The sequence below is a fragment of the Solanum pennellii genome, chromosome 1, assembly GCF_001406875.1.
Source record: "Solanum pennellii chromosome 1, SPENNV200".
In the NCBI taxonomy this organism is placed as follows: Eukaryota; Viridiplantae; Streptophyta; class Magnoliopsida; order Solanales; family Solanaceae; genus Solanum; species Solanum pennellii.
In genome coordinates, this window is record NC_028637.1 from 2337152 (window position 1) to 2357459 (window position 20308).

Consider the following 20308-nt stretch of genomic DNA (forward strand, 5'->3'; position numbering starts at 1 on the left):
TATATATATATATACATATTACATTGAAATGTAAGTTCATTGACATGATGCATGTCGCGAACGTGGAAGTGGAGATCGATGCATTAGTCATATCCAATAGAAAAAAATCTTCAAGGAGACATGACAATTAACGATGATATCACATATCGCACTAGATGATGGGTGAAGTGGAGGATTGTCTCTTAGATTCTGTGAGACAACGTTAACAAGATTAATCCACCAGATTTAGAGATAAGTTATACAAAGTGATAATCCATTAAACCTAATTAATACTATTTTGCCAAAGCAATTTCTATTATGCAAAATAATTAGTAAAAATATAGATGAAAGAGCTAAAAGATTAATTTGCCTAAACAAGTAATTAGTGGTGAAGGACCACTCAAGATTCTGAAATGCAATTTTTGGAATTAATATCTTGTTTATCCAACTTTATTAAAGTGACCTACAATTTGTCTTATATATGTAATAACAAGAAGGTGAATACATTTTCAAGTCAAATGAAAAATGTTCAAGAGTACATAAAAGAAAACACAATTTATTATTGTGTGTTAAGGTGCTCAATTTACATAAGTAAGAGCGTATATTGGTTTTTTCCAGTTCGGTTTTATGTATTATCAGTTCTGTTTATTGATTTTTAAATATGCTAAATCAATAACAAATCACTAAGATATTCTTTATCGATTTTTGGTTTACTATATTTTGGTCTTTAACGGTTCAGTTTTCGGTTCACCCAATAAAAAAAATACTCGTAAAATAATTATATGATTTCTCACTTCTCTAACAATTTGATGCAATACAGTGAGACTAGCAAATCAACGCTAAATATTTTGATATAGTGAAACAAGAAATATAATAAGAATATATCAATAAGAGTATATATAGTACGAAAGCTACAATTGCATCGTACAATCAAAATATATATATATATATATATATATAAACCCAAAAGAATAAATAAAACTTGGCAGATAATATTCATTCTATATTTATGTTGAGATGGTTAAAGAGAGAGATTCATGAATAGATTATCTATGAATTTTTCAAAATTAAAAAAAACAACAATATTTTTTTATTAAAATCAAAAAAGAAAAAGAAAAGAAAAGATTACACTTACAAAATGATGATGCACCTGATAGTTAATTAATTTGACTAAGAAATATATTTGTTTTGATATATACTATGTATAATTAGTATATTTTTATTATTATATATATTGTATAGTGATGTAATTATTTTTTATCGAACAATTAAATATATCAAAAGAAAAAAATAACAAGTTTCTCTTTCTAGTCATTTTGATGACAATCCACTTAATAGAGGACATATATGTCATCATAGGAGGAAGCCCAATAGGGTTAAATCAGAATTAACGATAGATAAATTTTATAATTAAATAATAAAATTTGTTCTTAATATTAATAAATTATAATTTTTTTTTGATAAACTATAAGCAATTTAGCAATGAATTAATGACAAAATTTATAACTAATTGATAGTGTGATTACTTAAAAATTGTAACTTTGTATTACAAATATACACATGATATGGACGATATTGGGATATGTTTGGGTTTATGTATAATAAAATTATTCATCTGGTAATTCAAAATTGGTGTATAATGATAATTATGCCCATTTTCTAAATAAGTTGGGATCGATTATATTAATTTTCGTATTTCTTTATTTAAATTTATATCATATCATCGTATATACGTGAGAATATTATGGAAAAAAATATTTCGTCAAAATAGCTTTGCTATGCCATTCCCTTTGTTTGTCTATCCGTAATCCGTCCGTCCTTTATGAATCGTTCGTAAGATGAGATATTCTATGATTAAGTTTGTGATTAAGATTATACTCTATTTGGTCGAACATATACATTTATTGTCAGCCTTAATTATAAATATTCATTTTTATCTCATTCAACTTGATATTATTTTAGTATAAAGTACAAAAATCTTATACGTTTGGAGGCTAATTACATCATATCTCAAAAGTTTACCCAATTATAAAAATCGCTAATTTTTCATTGCTGTCGGATACATTTTTTGGTTGTCCGATACGCTGCAAATGAGAGATGTATCAAAAAGCAGATAAGTATGTATCCGACAGAAGATAGAGATATACCCGAGAGGGGATGGATGTATACGAGAGAAATTTTTTGTAATTTTTTAAAATAATAGGATATTTTTGAGATTACGACATCTTAAGCCACTACAACAAAAACAACTTTTAGCGGAATTAAATATTGTCACTAATAAAGAATGTTAAATTCTTTACCGGCATTAGTTAAATGTCATTAGAACCAATGTCGCTAAAAGCTTTAGGGACATATACAAAGAGTGACAATTGCCGCTAAAAATACATATTTAGCGATAATTAAGAATTAAATGCTGCTAATGGTCATTTTTGTTGTAGTGAGCTGTATATTTCATATAATTTTTCCATTATTTTATCCTACCTCTCAGGTAAATATAAATTAATCCAAAAATTATAATTTTAAATTTATAATTTCGAAATAACTTTATTCACGAACCAAATATCTCGTTAATATTTTAAGTGACTTTTTCTGGATGTTGCCAAAAAAGACCTATTTTCAAGTCAACGATTGGACGGTCTCATTGACGTTTAATTTTTTTGTATATATTGTAACGTATGCTAGTCAATTACTTTTGTCTAAAAAAGACTTCAATATTATTTTTTTAATAAATTTTTTTTCGGGTGCGTAGATAATTTCATTTATTATTAGTTACAAACAGTTACGTATAATTATATTTTAAATAATTTAATAATGTAAAATTTGTTTTTATATCTCTATTGTCATTTACTTTTGTCCAAGAAAGATTGCATATGTACTTTTGAGTATACATTTTTATTTTAATTTTTTGATGTGTGACTGATTTTTTAAATTATATATTGTGTTTCATGAATAATTATATATATTAATTTTTTAAATGACTTGAAAGCGCAATATATTGAAGATTATTAGTAGAAAAGTGAACTTTTCATATAAGAAGAAAGAATTATTGTAATTTTTTTTTTATAAATTTGGAGTATTGTGTCTCAATAAAAGATTAAATGAAATGATTATATTATTAATTGAGAAAAAATGACTAAAATTAATTATAAAAATTTTACTTTAAAAAAAAAATTAAGTTTGATTTTAATTTTAAGCCACTAATGTACTTAAATTATCTCGATAACAACGAGACAAAAATTTGACTAGATTGTACCCAACATATTCCATGATCTAGGAATATGTATAACACATACATCTCAAAAAATAAAATTCTAAAAATCTGCACAAGCGGTGAATAACAGATATATATAATTATCGAGAGTCCGGTAAAACCTAATTTTATCATATAATGAAACTTGAAATTAATGTTGAAATTCATAAGTTTTTAATTTTGAATTCGTTTTTGCTAAGTAATCTCTATTTTCTCATAAAACTTATACATACTCCTTTTTCGTATCACATTAAATTTAAGTTATATACATCGTTATTATAAAAAAAATCACATCACCAACTTTACTTTTCATAACCATAACAAATAATTAATTAATCTGATTCATTTTCAAGATAACATAATTAACTTACATTTTAAAGAAGCTTACCTAGCTATAAATATCATTTATATAACTCTGATCATAGTATATAAAAATTCGTTACACTGACGATATAATATTAACTTAAATACTTAATTATCTATACAAACACCCTCTATATGATGGGATTAAATAATCAGATCCATTATTAGTCTCATGATATATTTGAGGGGTACATGAAATGGGAACTAAACAAAGTCCTTTGCTCCTCAAATCAATTTCTTTTCTATCAAATCCTCCCCAATACCTTTCCTAAATTATAAAAAAAAAAAAAAAACTTTGTTAGAATTAACTTTGCATAATAAATATTTTTACTATTTTTAAAAAAATGCATAAGTATCTCTCAAATTATGTCCGAAATCACAGCGACACACTTATATTATATTATGGTCCTATTATCCTCTGAACTTATTTTATAAATAATTGTCTACCCCCTTTCGACCTGCGTGACACCAACTTGAAAAAAAATGTTAACACGCGCTGGGCCCACAAGATAGTGTCACGTAGGCCGAAAAGAGATAAGAAATTATTTATAAAATAAGTTCAGGGAGTAATAAGACCTTAGTATAGTATAAGTGTGTCTCTGATTTTTAAGGCATAGATTGGGGGATACTTGTACATTTTCTCACTATTTTATTATATTATAATATTATGGATATTTACACTACACAAGAATCTAAAAAAATTAAGAACAAAAAATCAACATATTTTTGAGAAATTTATTTGGTATAGTATAGTATAGAAAAAATATTATATATGCATAAAAATATACTTATTATGGCGTATGAATATAATATATTTCACTACTATTATGGACTCGGATAAAATGTATTTCGATATGTTTAAAAAATCAAAATATTGCTATATGTTATGTAATTAAGCAAAGAGTTTGCTATTTTTTTGAAAATTATTAAAATTTACTTATAAAATACTTATCATATTAATTTCTTATGATTCACCAAAATAATAATTAATTTACAAGATGTTTACATTTTTAATAGTTGTATTTAAAATTGTTAAATAGCTCACCTTGCATGTATTGCTCTTCATGTAGGCATGGCTTAGTAGCTGCAGAGGATAAAAAGAGAGAAAAAAAAAATGAAAACCTCATATAATATAGTATATGAATTAAGCATAAGAGAAATGAAATATTTGACGTGTGTGATCATCTTACGTAAAAAAAAATTTAATTATATATTATAAAGGAAAAAATGATAAGTATACCTTCGAACTATCGCAAATGGTATGTAGATACTCTTCGTCATACTTTTGAGACATTGGTGCCCCTGTCGTCCAAAAACTAGAGCATATATGCTCTTTATACTAACGGACATACACGTGTCATAATCTTATCCACCAACCCGACATCGGATCGATGGATGAGATTGTGCCACGTGTCCCTATTTAGACATCGGATCGATGGATGAGATTGTGACACGTGTCCCTATTTAGTCTTCCGTTAGAATGAAGGGCATATACGATTTAGTTTTTGGACGGCAGGGGCATCAATGTCCCAAAAATATGACAGAGGATATCCGCATACCATATACGATAATTTTGGGATATATTTATATTTTTTCCCTAATATAAAACATATATTTTTCGACTGAATTATGTTTTCAACATATCCTTTCACGTGATAGAGTTAATTCTTTCTTTTTCATCGAACAAACATATTAAAATTCTTTTCAATAATCAGACTACTCTTTTCATGAGACAAACATATGAAAAATTTTCTCGATAATCGGTGTCAATTAATAAAATTAATGTATATCGTACATATTTAATATTTAAATTTGTGATCTAAATTAAATCATACCTGTATTTGCTCTTGTAAGAATCTAACATAGTTGATTGTTTCCCACAAGACAGATGCCGTATCAGTCTATACACAAATAAAAACAATTTTTTCGATTAGAAATAATTAACAATCGAGTTGAAATAATAACAATACTGATAATATTAATCATAATAATATATAAATTAATTTTAAAATCCGCGTAATTTATGCAATTAATATATATATATATATATATATATATATATAATTTATCTTATATATTTAGTACATTTACTTTTTATTATTAGTAACAATGAACATAAAAATAGCAACAAAAAAAAAGGTATTAAAATTGGGTGGAATAAGGCCACTTGTTTTTTTTTTCTTCATTTTACATATGATAATATATTAATATATACTTGAAAGAGAATTGTTTAAATCATTTTTTTAAAAAAAGAATATAAATTTCTCCCTTGACTTAAAAAACAATTATTTTTTAATTTATTTAATAATACAATTAAATCTCTGCAATTGTTTGATTCAATACGATAATTATTTTTCAATCTATTTAATAATATGATTAAATCTCTGCGATTGTTTAATTGAATACGAAATTTAAAATACTAACCTTTCCAAATGGAGAGACAATTTGTTGGAGAGCTGTAACTTTGTCTGCAAGTTTCACTTTTGGGACTTGTGTCTATAAATCATCAATAAGTTATTATAAAAACTATATAATAAATAAAAATAGAACTTTATACAAATTCAAATAGAGAATAGAGAACAATATTACGTATTGTTAATGTTATAATTTATTATTTATAAAAACAGAGATAAAAGTATATAAAAATATGAATGGTACCTTGTGTTATTACTATCATGGTTTTACAATATATGTATATGAAAAATAATTAATAGGAATTAAATAATATCAAATCTACAATTACATACACATTGTAATTCATCAAGTGGGATCCAAGAAGGTACGATACGTGACCTTATTCTATCTCGCGAAGATAGAGATCGAGACTGTTTTCAATAGACTCTTGATTCATACGTAATAAAAATTAAATATAGAATCAACTAAGAGAAAAAACAAATTACAATAACAAATAATATAATGACTAAAACGTTGAAAATAACAGATAGTATTAAAATCGAAATAATATCAAAACTAAGACATTTATTTTACTCATACCTTTGCAGATGTAACTACAGAATTTTCATTCTTTTGCCCTTTTGAATTAGTCTCTAAATTATCTTCTAATTTCCTCTTTTTTCCATCAATTGGATTATTATATTCTTGTGATCTTCCATTGCTTCTCTTCAATGTGTTGCATGTTGATAGTGTAACCCTAGACTTGCTCTTTGAACAAAAACAAGTAGTATTAGTTTGAGTAAATGAAACTTTAAAGGGGTAAAAAAGGAAAATAATAACTTTATGAAAATATTGATGACTAATAGATACTTTGGTTTTTAACTTAAAACTTCAGTAAAAAGACAGTACGATGCACTAAATTTTAGCCCATTTATGTGTGAAGTGCGATCCGTGGAAGAGCCGTACAACAATTCACCTTAGGTCTTATGTATATATGCAGATTTACATTATCGTCTTTCTGTATGAGACTGTTATTACATCTAATTTTAACATAATTTCCAAATCACACTTTTTAAACACAAAATCCTTTATTATAATAAGAAACATAATTAAATACCTATGAAATTCATCGATAAATAGCTCTTAGATAACTTCTTTATTTTGTGATAATTCATGATTAAATAGATTAGTGATGCATTTCATAATTCAGCAATAGATGTTGCCTGTCACTAATTAGTGTTGTTTTAGTGCTTCTACCCTAAACTTGTATAACATTTTTCTTTTATCCAAATAATGTGTCATTAATATTTTCCGTCTCAATTTACGTGACATTTTTTTTAGATTTTGAGATTCAAATAAGTCAATTTTTTGACTGTAAATTTTTCACACATTTTATGAATTGCCAATTATTGTGACTTATAATACTTTTGACGTATTTATAAATATATAAATTTCATTTAAAAGTTTAAAAATTGCACAAATTGCCAGTCAAACTTAAACTATCTAACTCTCGAAAAATAAAAACTGTCACGTAAATTGAAACAGCGAAAGTACCATTTTCATTAAAGTAATATAATTCTAGAGAGAGAGAGAGAAAGAGTGTTCTTACTATATAAGGTTGTTGGAGTCCATTCTTCTTATGTTGTCCCAAATTCAAAGTTTTGAGACTTGGTTTAAAGTCCACCAATGGCTTATTGTTTAAATAATCACCAAAACAAATACTAGCCAAGTTTCTTGAATTATCCACTTCTTGATGATGAGCAATTTGATCACTTCTCATTGGAAACATAGAGTCCATATCATCATCATTATTATTATTTGTATAATAATTTAGTGGCCTTCCAAGAAGATTACTATAAGGATGAAATGTATAATCATCATCATCATCATGATTATTAGCTAATTGATTATGATTAAAACAAGATTTAGAGGTGATTAAGGTTGTTGTTGATCCATTATCTAATAAACTCATCTCCATATTGTTTTCCAATAGATTTTTAGTATTAATGCTCCCACTTGTTCCACTAGTAGTAGAGTTGCTTCTGCATATTTAATTAATTGATTCAAATGAGTAGATAATATACAAAAATAAAAAAATTATACATGATATGTGATTATATATACATCAAAATTATACAACATGTACCTATACTTGTTAGGTTTTTCATAAATATTATTCCCTAACTATGTATGAAGTGTTTTAAAAATGACTAGTTTCCATTGAGAAAACAAATAGAGAAGAGAGGTTACGAATTTGAGTTTTGAGTATGGAATTTTTTTTGGTAGCTATAGGGAGCCTTTTCCGAATAGTTGTGCACAAATTCAAATTAATCAGACATCAACATGAATATAGTGGCAATCGATGAAAAATTTTCAAAAAATCATTTATTATATTTATTATATATTAGTGCTCCACTTTCAACGATGATCTTACTTTTCATATATCAGATATCTAAAAAAAATAAATTAGGTTTGAGATAAGTGGTAAACTAAAATTTCTCTTCTACTAATTATTAACATTCCCCTATACCCCGGCAAGATAAATATAGTCAATGGCGGGGCCAAGTAAGAGTAAGGAGTTCATTCGATCCTTTTTAGTGCAAAGTGTATTTAGAGTTATATATAAGTAGATGTCGAATTCTTTTGATTTTTTTGTTTACTTTTTCATAATTTAATTTTTTAAATAAAATTTCTGATTCCGCTACTGAATATACAATAGAGTACAAGTTTTCTTTACGCTAACCATTGTGTGCACAAAATTAAATAATTTAATTTGCATGCAAAAAGAATATACCTTTCTACATTTAATAAGTTTTAATTCCAACATTCTTTTTTTTTCTGCCTTAATAATACTGTAATTCCTTATAGAAATGATATGATTTAAGAACATATGTGTTATATATACAAATCATTAATAAAAAAGCACATGATATTATAAGTTCACTTAATGTAATTAAATATTGTGCCAAAGTTAAATTAAGACATAAAACAAGGTGAATCAAGTAATTATAACATAATCATAATGATTTGTCTAACAAAATACAATATGACATAGAGTAGTTTCAAGTACATAATCGACTTTATAATAACATGTAATTATCATAAAAAAAGACGACTCAAGTATAAATATAATAGAATAATATGAAATAAAATTGTTTCAGGTACATAATCGACTTTAATTTATTACTTATTATGAACAGTTACAATTAATTATCGTACAAGAGATAGATATAGAGATAATGAAAACTCACAAGAGAAGTTGGCTCCAAATATGTTGATTGTGATCATGAGAATTAGCAGCAATATTTTCTCCACTAATCAAAGAACTATTATTAATCTCATCAACACCAAGTAGAAATTGATATTGATGAAGATTATTATTATTATTATTATTTGTTACACTATTTCCATTATTATTATTATTATTAGAAATAGATATAACATCTTCTTCACATGATGAACTTCTATTTGTATTACATGAAGACAAAGATGAATTAGTAGAAATTGGATGAAAAATTGTATTATTGTCTACTTGTGACCACCAATTTTGTGACATCAAATAGCAATTTGGATTATTGTTGTTGGCTAAATTGGAGTATTCAAGAATAGATTTTTCACTAGACATGGTTTATACTATATGCTTTGAATTTTTCTTAATTTCTAACAATTTGTGGACAATGTTTTTTAAAACTTTTTTTTTTCTTTCTTTAGGCCAATGGGGGAATGAATGGAATTTAAAGAGGTGTTTTTGTGGTTTTTTTTTTTTTTTTGGTGACGTATTTTGGTAGGTATTAGAACAATTTTGGGGTGGACAATATTAAATGATTATAGCTTTTTAGCACTAAGAGTTTGTGGGCAATTATTATAATATATATAGTTGGGGAAAAAGGAATGGGGGGTTGGAAGAGCGGTGGAGCCAGAAATTTCTGAAAGGGTGTTTAGAAATAACAATTTGTTATATTAAGGATGTTCAAAATAGGTTATTTAATCTTTTCGTTTATCAATTTACTTGTATATATACTAATTTTTTTCCGACGAAGGGTGTCCAATTGAACACCCTTGATAGTATGTGGCTACGCCACTGACATGAAGAGGTTTTTTTAAAAGAAAAAGTTAATATATCGACGGATCTCCGAATACATGATAAATCATTTTTTATTGTAATTTTATCATCTTAATTAAGTGTTATTTGAGCAAAAATCATTAAGGAATCAAGAAATATAAATGTATTGTTTATTAAATTATAATCATACTTACAAACGTTTCTTGAAATGAAGCATTATTAAGAAAATGGGATATAAGTGTGTTGTTGAAAGTACATTAGAAAAATTTGTCTTGAATTTTAAGGTGACACTTATTTTGAGACGACTGTTTTTGCTAATGTGTATACTTATTTTGGGGCGTAAAAAGTATTAACTTAGACACTTTTGATTCGAAGTTTGGAAATGAATTGCCACCTTAAGTGATCACACAACGACTCAAGAAATATAAGAGTATGTTGAAATTATTCGTAAAAGAAGCTGTCTGGATATTCCTTTCTTGAAAGGGCTAAAAGTAGCTCCTTTCTTTTCGAATTCTATGATAGAAAACGTTCTAAGAATAATTGGACTGTGAAAGAGGCCAAGTTAGTCATTACCAAAGTCGCAGTAAATGAAAGCGTGTATTCTCAAATAAGTGAATTTTTTTTTGTTCGATGTATAAGCAAGAAAATATTATTCTAAAACACTTATATGTCATCAACAAATGTTATATGTATGAGGAGATGGGAATGGGGGCTACAAAAATTGAAACGAAGATGAGATGTGTTGAAGGATACGGAATAAAAATTATTTTCCCTACTACTTAATTGGCGTACAGTCTCAATGAACGTTCTAAAAATAATTAATGTTAAGGCCTAAGTGTATTAAAATTAATATAAAATTAAAATACAAAATACTAAAATAGATAAATAAAAATGAACAAAATAAAAATTTTACCATTAAAAATAAGATAAAAATAAATTATTTAATTAGCTTTCCACCACAACCAAGTTATTTTCATTTGGTATGGGAGATTAATTGAACCAAAAAATTATCTCATTCATAGGAATATTTAATGAGATCAATTATCCCACTATATGTATATAAAATAATCATTATCCTACTATTAATAGTATAAATAGTGAAATAAATAATTTTATCATTAATTAATTAAAACTTTTAATCAAATGCAAGATAAATTAATTTAAAATTTTATCCAAAGTATCAAATGATTATAATTTGATTGTGGCTTGTAATTAACCCTAGTCCTCATATTCCTTTTAATTACTTTTCACCCTCTTTTCTTCTAATCTCTCTGACCTTAAATCACCTTTTATAATTTAAAATCTTAAAAAACATAATCATTTATGTAATAATAAATATATATATATAAGTCATTTTTATTATAATAAAAATAAATACAAGCCACTTTTCTAATAAAGAATGCATCAATGTTTTTCTAACAAACAAAGAATATATTAATTCTAAATTGTAAAATAAAAAAAAAAATATGAAACTCCTTTCCTTATAAATATAAGACAACATAAAAAAGTATTGTATCTAAATCATTATTTTATAATTAAAATACTTATAAAAGAATGTTTAGAATATCATTATAAAAAAGTTGACAATTTACATTTTGTTTTATAGCTTATGTCCACAAATGAGATTCATTTCCTCAAATCCATTGAGTGAAATTGATTAGTAGATTAAATTAATATTAGCAATAAAACAACTTAGATATTTGAATCTAAATTATGATACTGCAGCCACAAGATTTATCATTAATTATAAAAATTTGTCCTAATTGTGAATGACGAAAATTTCGGATCACAAAAAACACATGGATTATAACACAAGAAAATCGATAAAATCTGTATTTACCTGTTTTGGAGTTTGTTTGAACTTAAAAATGCGCTCATTTTTCCCACGAGACAAACTGAGTCCATAGCTAAGATCTTAACGGACGTCCATGAAAATTTTCGACCATTTGATTTTAAAAATTCCGAATCACAAATGTTAACTTTTATCGTGGGCACATAATTGATTCACTAGGTTGCATTTTTCTCAATCCTCCTTTACTAGAGAAAAACCCTTTAAATGTTTAACGCTCATATTAACCAACTTAAAAAAAAAAAAAAAGAAGCAAAAAATAATTTTAAAAAAGATCATTTAAGCTGCTGAGGCAGCGACATATGAAAAAAATTATTTAAAAATATTTTTATTTTGATAAATCGCTCCTTCGGGATCGATTTTGTTTTAAATTATTTTTTTTAAAAAAAATCAATTTTAACAAATCGCTCTTATAACAGCGATTTTGCTCTTTCCGCGAATAAAATCGCTACACGAAGTAGCGATTTTATCATTTTGGCTAAAAAGAAATTTCATATCCTTTTTGACATTTTTATTAACATTTTCACCCTTTAATCTCCGAACTCCACGTTGTAGTAACAATATTGTAAATGCTGAATTCTTGAAATTAAAAACATAGTAAGACATCCAATTTTGACTTATTATTGGTGGAATAGTTTTAGAATTTTTTTGTGGTGTATATAAATCCAAAAAAAAAAAACCCTAAATAATTAAATAGTTGATTAATCAAAAATTAAAATAATAAAATGCACTTCATATTACTTTTGTGCTATATATATTAATTTTTTTTAAAAAAAATATTTATGTTGCTTTCAGCCTTTAGTTTTTCCACTTTACTTTGTTTCGATTTGGAAGCCATCTGTCTAATCAATATTTTATTTCTACAGTAATGGACAATTTTTTTCTTTGATATAATATATATATATATATATATATATATACTTTTTTTAGTATTTTTATAAAAGTATGAATTATATAATATTAATAAAAATTGTGATAATTAGGTAAATCTTAATTAATTAAATTGAAAAAAGTAATTTAATGTAATAGTCCATTGACCTTTCGAGAAGTTTGGAAAAGATTGATGGCAGAGTCAGAATTTTAATTAAGGGATATTAAAATATAAAAAAGTAAAATTACGCAGAAATCAAGGAGTGAAATTATATAATATATATATATATTAAAAAAAGATATTTTTCCCTCGCTACAGAGTGTAAATTTTTAACAAAGGGTGTTAAGTCGACAATCGTTAAGTATAAGTGACTCTACTACAGGGTAAGAGAGTTGGGTAGTCTTATGGCATGTATATGTTTTCGTATGAGCTTGTTCGATGAAAAATAAATTTGAAAAATTATATTTTATGTTATGAATTTATTATGAAAAAAACCTCTATTTCTAGTAGTGAGATAACAATTTTGAGTTGTAATCCAAATCATCGAAGGAGATCGAGTATTATTTGATAATAAATTGAGTTAATAATATAATACTTGTAATAAGCGGATTTAATAACACAATTTAATTTGACAAATACAAAAAAAATATCCAAATTTCGTCAAGAAAACTTATTTATTAGTGGATAATTAACCTTGAGAATCAACTTAAACTTGAAATTACCTCAGAAGTAAAGAGAGGCAAAATAATCAAATTTATGGAGATCTTGACCTTTGATCAAGATGAACTGATATACTGGCAATGTCTTCTAACTCTGTATCACTTTGATTTGTGTACGACTTGACGCTCTAAAGTTTGTATCTTGTCTAGTTACTAGTTAATCATATTCGGCTTCGATCGCATATCTGTTTTTTCTTACACATTTCTTTCCATTAGGTTTCGCCATCTTACCTCAATATATGATATTTAATATTAAATGAAGAGATTATTTTTAAGATATAAATAAAAATAAAATAATTAAATATTTTTTAAAATACGATAAATATTTTAAAACGACTAAATTAGTAGGTTATGCTCGTCTTTCTCCAAAAGACAAAAAGAAGGAGAAAAATTTGTGGAATGCAATAAAATACATGACATGCTTTATTTTCTTTATGACTTAATTTAAATATATCCAATAGAAAATCGATAGAAGAAGTGAAATAAACAAAATTTATACCCTATCCACGAAACCCTCCTTCTCCAAAAAGTGTTTTACGATTGCTTATATTATGTTTTTTTTATTTCTGTTGATCGATATATGTATTACGATTCGATTATATATATTCATAAGCAAATAATTACTTATTTTTGTAAATGCTAATTTTTAGAATAATTTTACCTTGTAGGATTGCCATAACATGGCCTTCCTCAAGGGAGGAGATTATTAAATTCACTATTTTGATATATTTTTTGCATTAGTCTTATAGTCATCTCTTTTTAACGTATTTGTTTTAGTATTTAAATCAATTGCTCATCGATCGTCTCTTTGTTCAAGATGCGTCATGTTAAAATGGGAGACTTAGAAAAAGTACGAATTTTATTCAGAATTTTCATGAATAGTAGCAGAGTAATATTTCGACTATAAGTTCGTCTAAACTCAAAAGCATTAGTTGCAGTCTTATATTCATATTTTTTGAAATCTTTTGAGCTTATTAATTTCTAGTTCAATAACTTTAACGAGATAAAAATCACGAACTCATAGATTTTAAATTCTGACTTCTTCTCTAAATTTTCAAATACTGAACTCTCACCAATAAAAGGACTCCACTTTTCAGCATTCTTCTCCTCACGAGCAGAACACCATAGATGCAATATTAATATAATCATATCAAAATAGGTGAATATATATATGGTACAAACAAATCAAAACCTAAAACAAAAAAGCAATAAGACAAATTTATCTCTCCATTAGCTTAGTGGAATTGTTGTCCAATCATATAACATATGCCTCTTTAGTTGCAAGAAAATTATAATCAACTTAGTTATTAGTACAACCTTTGTAGACATGTGTCAAAAGAATGTGCACAAACTTTATACTTTTATGAAAAATGGATATACTATGAGATTAAGCATATCCAATGGTAAAAAACACCTAATTAACAATTAATACATGGTCTTGGTAAATTTATATGAAATAATCTCCGTATTATCATAAGATAGAAGTAAGATGCATGAAATAAGCTTCGTATTATCATAAGATAAGAGTAAGACTGCATATGCATCATCTTGTTCAAACCCTAGCAAGACTAGATTGGTATATTATTGTTAAATTTTTTATATAAAAAAGTTAATAAAATTATTTTCTTTCGATTTAATTTATAAGTGATTATAAGAGATCATTTTCTCTTTGTATACTATGTGGAAAGTTGTGTACTAAAGTTAGGAATTTTTTCTTGTTAACATATAAACCAGCAATAACCACATAATTATATTAAATTAATATAGATGTTGACCCTATTTTAGTTTTTATAAGTAGTCTTTTGAGTGGCCACAAAAATATAGTATTAGTAATTAATATAGATGTTGACCTTTTGAATATTTTGTCTTTTGAGTGGGTGGCCGGTAATTGAAAGGATTTGATGGCGGCGAAGTCAGAAATTTGATGAATAGATCAAAAATATATTTAAATTTTTTAAATTGTATCAAAAATATGTAAAATTAAATTCATTTGTAATAGGTAAGTATATAACTTTAATATGTCATATAATTTTCTAACGAAGAATGTATACCAGACAAACCCTATGCATAAGGTGGTTTCGTCCATGTATATAATTACTAAATTCGTAATAATTATACTCTTTCTTCACTTTTACTTATATTATATACAATGTAATTATTTTTTATATAATGAAATCGTAAAAGTGAATGAAGAGTGCTTATATTATTCAACATCTTAAATTATATTTAAAAATCCAAGGAAATTTTTTACCAAAAGCATATTATACATTTATGATAAAAAAAATAAAAAATAAAAACTTGATTTTTGACTAAAATTATACTAGATTTTTGTCTCATTTTATATTATACATTTAACTATTGCATGCACATAATTTAAGAAAGATTTTTTAAAAAAGAATTAACTCAAAAATAAGTCTTTAAATTTTGTATATTTGTGAATCATCTCATTTGTAAAGGTATAGAATTATGAGAAGGTTCTAGTTATTTTTATTTTTAAAAAATATAAAAAGTTATGTTCTTTTGAAGTAGATCAAAACGAAAAATGCATTATATATATTGAGACAAAGATTCATGTGATATATAACAGAAAAAAATTAATTATTTTGGGTAATTTTTTCATAAAAATTTTAATCGAATGAATTTTATTCCATTAAGTGTCTCTCTCAATTGATCTTCAAAATTATTTTTTATATACAAAAAATTAAAATAAAAACAATCTTTTTGGTTATATAGTACAATTATTATTATTATTATTATATATATATATATAACTTTTTTCCTTGTGTAAATCCACTCTGAATTGTGGTCCTTACTTTCTTTTAGTGGAAAATTCATGAAGGGTTTCCTAATAAAGATGTCCTACCAAACAATTTTATTTTTTTTTAAAAAAATGTCAAATTTTAAAAAAAGAAAAAAAAAGTGAGAAATCCTTTTATCTTATTATATTCAAATTAGAAAATTAGATTAAACATGTAAAGAATAAAGATGCATGCATCTTCACTTACACCACACCAACTCATAACCTATGTTCAAATTAATCGTGTTCTAATATAAATATTCAGAATCGAAGGAAACAAAGTTCATAAGTTATCCTTTCTCCATTATTGTTCATATTATATAATTTGTGTCAACACAAATTTAATACACAAAAAAAATAAAATTTATAATTTTGAATATGTCATAGTGTGTATTTGATTATAAAACTTCTGAATTATTGATATTAAATATAAAATGTAATATTTGTATGGTTATAAAAAAAAATATTAAGTTTGTATTTCTTCTTATAAACATAAAGCTTCATAATTGTGAAAATTATCAAACTTTCTCAATTTCCATATAATCTTACCAAATAGATAAATCGTGATTTATAAACAAGGTATCGAAATATTCTAACCTCTAAGACATATAATTATTAACATATCTTCATGATCCGTTTATAAATCAATATTGCGATTACATGTTATTTTAAATTTTCAAATACACATAATTTTATAATAATTCATAATCCAACAAATCAACAATAGTATTAGTAATTAGATATTCTTCCACATGATACCAACAATATCTTCATGTCAGAGCATAATTTATATTTTTATTTTTTTATAAAACATAAACTTATGAGTCTAAGTTCTCTAATTTGAAAAATATTGAAATAACAACATGAAATTTGAAATCTTACAAAAATTTGAAATTTGAGTTAAATTTTGTACTCGTAAACAAACGCAAAGTTCAAATAAAAGATAATATTTATGTACACTCTACATTGTTCAGACAGATAATACCGTACTCGTAAAATTACACGGAATATGTTGAAGTTGTTGGGGGTCTCAAATCCCTAATCAAGTGCAATCTTAAAGACAGTCACAAAAATTAAAGGCAAAATCATTACCCAGAAATGATCAAATTATCAACAACCTTTCTACTAATAACTAACAGTCAGAAATGCCTTGCAAACAAATATTGGAAATGCAGAATTGCTAAAAGAACAAAAAGGACATACATCCATCCATTCAACCAAGCTATATTTTCAATCGATAATCGAGAACTCAGCAAGCACGACTGTAAATAAACGAGATCGAACCACAACATTTCTGTACCAGGTATGTACCATGAAATCTTTACTCGTTCGATGAATCAGTAAAACATTGTCTACTATGAATCATACAGGATACAAAAACAAATATTGATCTTGCTAACTAACTCATAACCGACCCAAATGATTACAGAACACGAACTGAGAACAACGTGAAGTTTCAGGAGAAATAATGAATTCAATTGAAATCTGACACATACAAAGGCGAAATAATACACTAAAGGTCGTAAGATACTTCACAATTCCTTCTATAACTAGTGGTACAAAACAGAGCTACAATCTGCCTAGTGTGAGGACAGACGGATATTTCAGTATAGACGAACCATACTTCAATTTACATTATCACTCCTCCCGTATTTCTTGCTTGCAAATCACATCCAGGTAAAAGCCATCTTACTCAATACCTGATCCCGGAGTTTGATTTTCATCATTATCTACCCTCTTAACGTATTAGTGAATAGGGTGGTATTGTGTGATCCCTCGCTTTGGAGGCAACTTCCTTAAAATAAAAAGGACAAGAGAAGAAGGCAGTATCTCCACTAACTGCGAAGAGTTTAAAAAGTTTGCTTAGTCTCAAAACATACAGAAAAATATTACTCCATTTTCTCCACTTTCCACCCCCCAAGCGCAAAGTGAAAAACACCAAACTTGGCCTCAGCAGGCAAGTAACCTCTCCAACTTTGAGTATGCACACACGACACCTCAATTAGTCTTCATTGTGTCAGTTGAACATCCAAACTTCCAAAATGATCATCTAGACACCTCCAAAATTTATGACCCACATCAGGGTGTCCACAAGACATAGAGTGGGGACGAGTTGGAGTGATTAGTTGAGGTGTCTAGATGAGTACTCTCAAAGTTGGAATGCTTACTTGCCCGTTGAGGCCAAGTTTAAGTGTCTGTTTATGTATTGTGCCGAAATAATAACCATGCTATAATTTCAGAACATGATTCCCACTCCTTGTGTCTCAAATATTTCACCATAATCTTATGATTTTGAATCCAATTTTCAGTTTAAACAAAATGTCAAACGAAGAGAAAGAAACCTGAGCTCATGGCACAAGTAAGAAACCCCCCATCCCAACTCAAAAGACTACATAGAAAAGGAGCCAAACAGAATTTTGGCGCATAAAACTGATTGTAAGATGCCACAAGCTGAAATATCATGTGAATTATCCAATTTAGTCGTGATTTGGCAATAATTATATAAAATATACTGACTGCCAATACTTCTTTTGATTATGGCGCAGCAACCAATATTTTACCTAAAGAAGTACTAATAGAAGTTCAGTGATATGGAACTCACCAGGTAATATATCAAATTCAAAATAGGATGATACAAAACATCAAGATCTGCAGCTTTATCAAATGCATTGAAGCACATCTGTAGCAAAGATAATAATAGAGTGACTAACCATTAAGCCATATAGAATAACCAAATAGGCTTTATGCCCTATAGATAGAAAGGAAAAAATTTGAGAAAGATGTCCTATAGAAAGAAAATCAATGCATCAGCTAAGACTTCTTTTTTTTTTTTGGAAAAAAGGGTGTCCGGCCCAGCTTGCACGCATCTCAGCTAAGAGTAACTTATTGTATCAAGAAAGGTTTTAGACAAAAAAGAAACCATCTAAAGCAAAATATAGATATCATTCACACACTACAAACATGGGTTAGTTATGATCAGCTAAAAAATGTTTAGTTCTAAGGAATATGGACTTACCATAACGCATCTAATGAGGAAGCATGAAAAACATATTGTCGTGACATAACCAACCTACAGAAGCCAAAATGCTGGAGAAGTCAAAAGACCAAATAAGAATGAAATACCAAGAAAGTGAAGTACTAATAACATACCTCCTGTAGCTTCTTGCGTCTCCCTCTTGATTCTACTGGAAACCGCTGTAACATAAGGAAAAGCCTGGAAGAAAGTGAAAGAATATCAAGCCAAACAGTAAGGTGATATTGAAGGATGAATATGAATGACATACAAGTTGCAGGGACCCAATTATTCAAACATAAGAGTAAACAATGTACTCAAGTGTGATATAGCAAAGGTCAATCCACAAACTAAACAAACATGTGCTATACGCAGTACTGTAAGAACTTTTTTTGCAGTATCTTAATATTTAAATTACTAATTTTATTTTTAAGCAGCACGTTCAACAACACTATGCATCTTTGTACGACCGTGCCGACAAACTAAGATAATGCTTGAGAAGACTTTTGAACTTTCATTAGGCAGGGCAATATAAGGTCACATGAACTTTCACTAAAAGTAAGTGCAATTGAAGATATTTTACTCTTTTATATGTTTGTCATCCATTACTGCCGTGGTTGCTGCGTTCATTCAATCTAGCACCTGCCAATTTCTTTTCCTATGTATTAGGAACTTCACTCTAGAGTACTCTTTAGAATGAGGGAAGACTTCAATGGGGAATCTTCCACCTTTTAGCTAGGAGGATAAAAATGATCGATATAGCAGGTGTCGAATGCGACAAGGGCAAAACAGAGGTTAATGGTTGCATTGTCAAAATAGTTGGTCAAGAATGGGAAACTCCTCCACTCATCTCTCTTCCTAAAGAGCTCTCCATTCATTTCTCGAAGGTTCCAATTTTCAACCTTTTGCTCCTCTCTTCTCTAATTCACCATATTAGGGTATGTTTCTTTCATTTTCCTTCTTCACTTTCCTCCCCCCCCCCCCCCCCCCCCCCCCCCCCCCCCCCCCCC

The 20308-nt window shown here is 27.0% G+C and overlaps 2 protein-coding genes across 4 annotated transcripts in view; both read right to left on the reverse strand.

Annotated features, from left to right (window-relative positions):
- Positions 1 to 3557: 3557 nt before the first annotated feature.
- On the reverse strand, positions 3558 to 9711 carry LOC107029156 (transcription factor bHLH111). 3 transcript variants are annotated; one of them, XM_027912575.1, is made up of 7 exons: positions 9238 to 9711; positions 7596 to 7839; positions 6587 to 6754; positions 6017 to 6088; positions 5428 to 5493; positions 4638 to 4676; positions 3558 to 3860 (listed from the first exon to the last, which is right to left on the reverse strand). In XM_027912575.1, exons 1-7 carry the CDS (start codon positions 9609 to 9611, stop codon positions 3705 to 3707), a joined length of 1119 nt encoding a protein of 372 aa, XP_027768376.1. In that variant the 5' UTR covers positions 9612 to 9711; the 3' UTR covers positions 3558 to 3704. The 3 variants fall into 3 exon arrangements, with proteins under 3 accessions (XP_027768376.1, XP_015085989.1, XP_027768375.1); XM_015230503.2 differs by having other exon boundaries at positions 7596 to 8028; positions 9238 to 9709; XM_027912574.1 differs by having other exon boundaries at positions 3747 to 3855; positions 7596 to 8028; positions 9238 to 9710.
- A 7865-nt stretch (positions 9712 to 17576) lies between these two features.
- Positions 17577 to 20308, reverse strand: part of LOC107008760 (tobamovirus multiplication protein 3) — a 7658-nt gene continuing 4926 nt past the window's right edge. The window contains exons 8-11 of the mRNA XM_015207920.2: positions 19436 to 19499; positions 19302 to 19355; positions 18888 to 18965; positions 17577 to 18124 (exon numbers count right to left, since the gene is read on the reverse strand). Of these exons, the coding sequence (XP_015063406.1) occupies positions 18032 to 18124; positions 18888 to 18965; positions 19302 to 19355; positions 19436 to 19499 (289 nt within the window). The 3' untranslated portion in view covers positions 17577 to 18031. The remainder of the gene's footprint in view (positions 18125 to 18887; positions 18966 to 19301; positions 19356 to 19435; positions 19500 to 20308) is intronic.

Bases quoted from the DNA above. Each gene is read 5' to 3' on its own strand.
- LOC107029156 (XM_015230503.2), bottom strand. From the start codon at position 9,611: ATGTCTAGTGAAAAATCTATTCTTGAATACTCCAATTTAGCCAACAAC. The intron at 6,089-6,586 runs GTATGAGTAAAA...GATGATTTATAG, and splicing joins CTGTAGTTACATCTGCAAAG to ACACAAGTCCCAAAAGTGAA. The intron at 4,677-5,427 runs GTATGATTTAAT...TATCCTCTGCAG, and splicing joins TCTTACAAGAGCAAATACAG to CTACTAAGCCATGCCTACAT.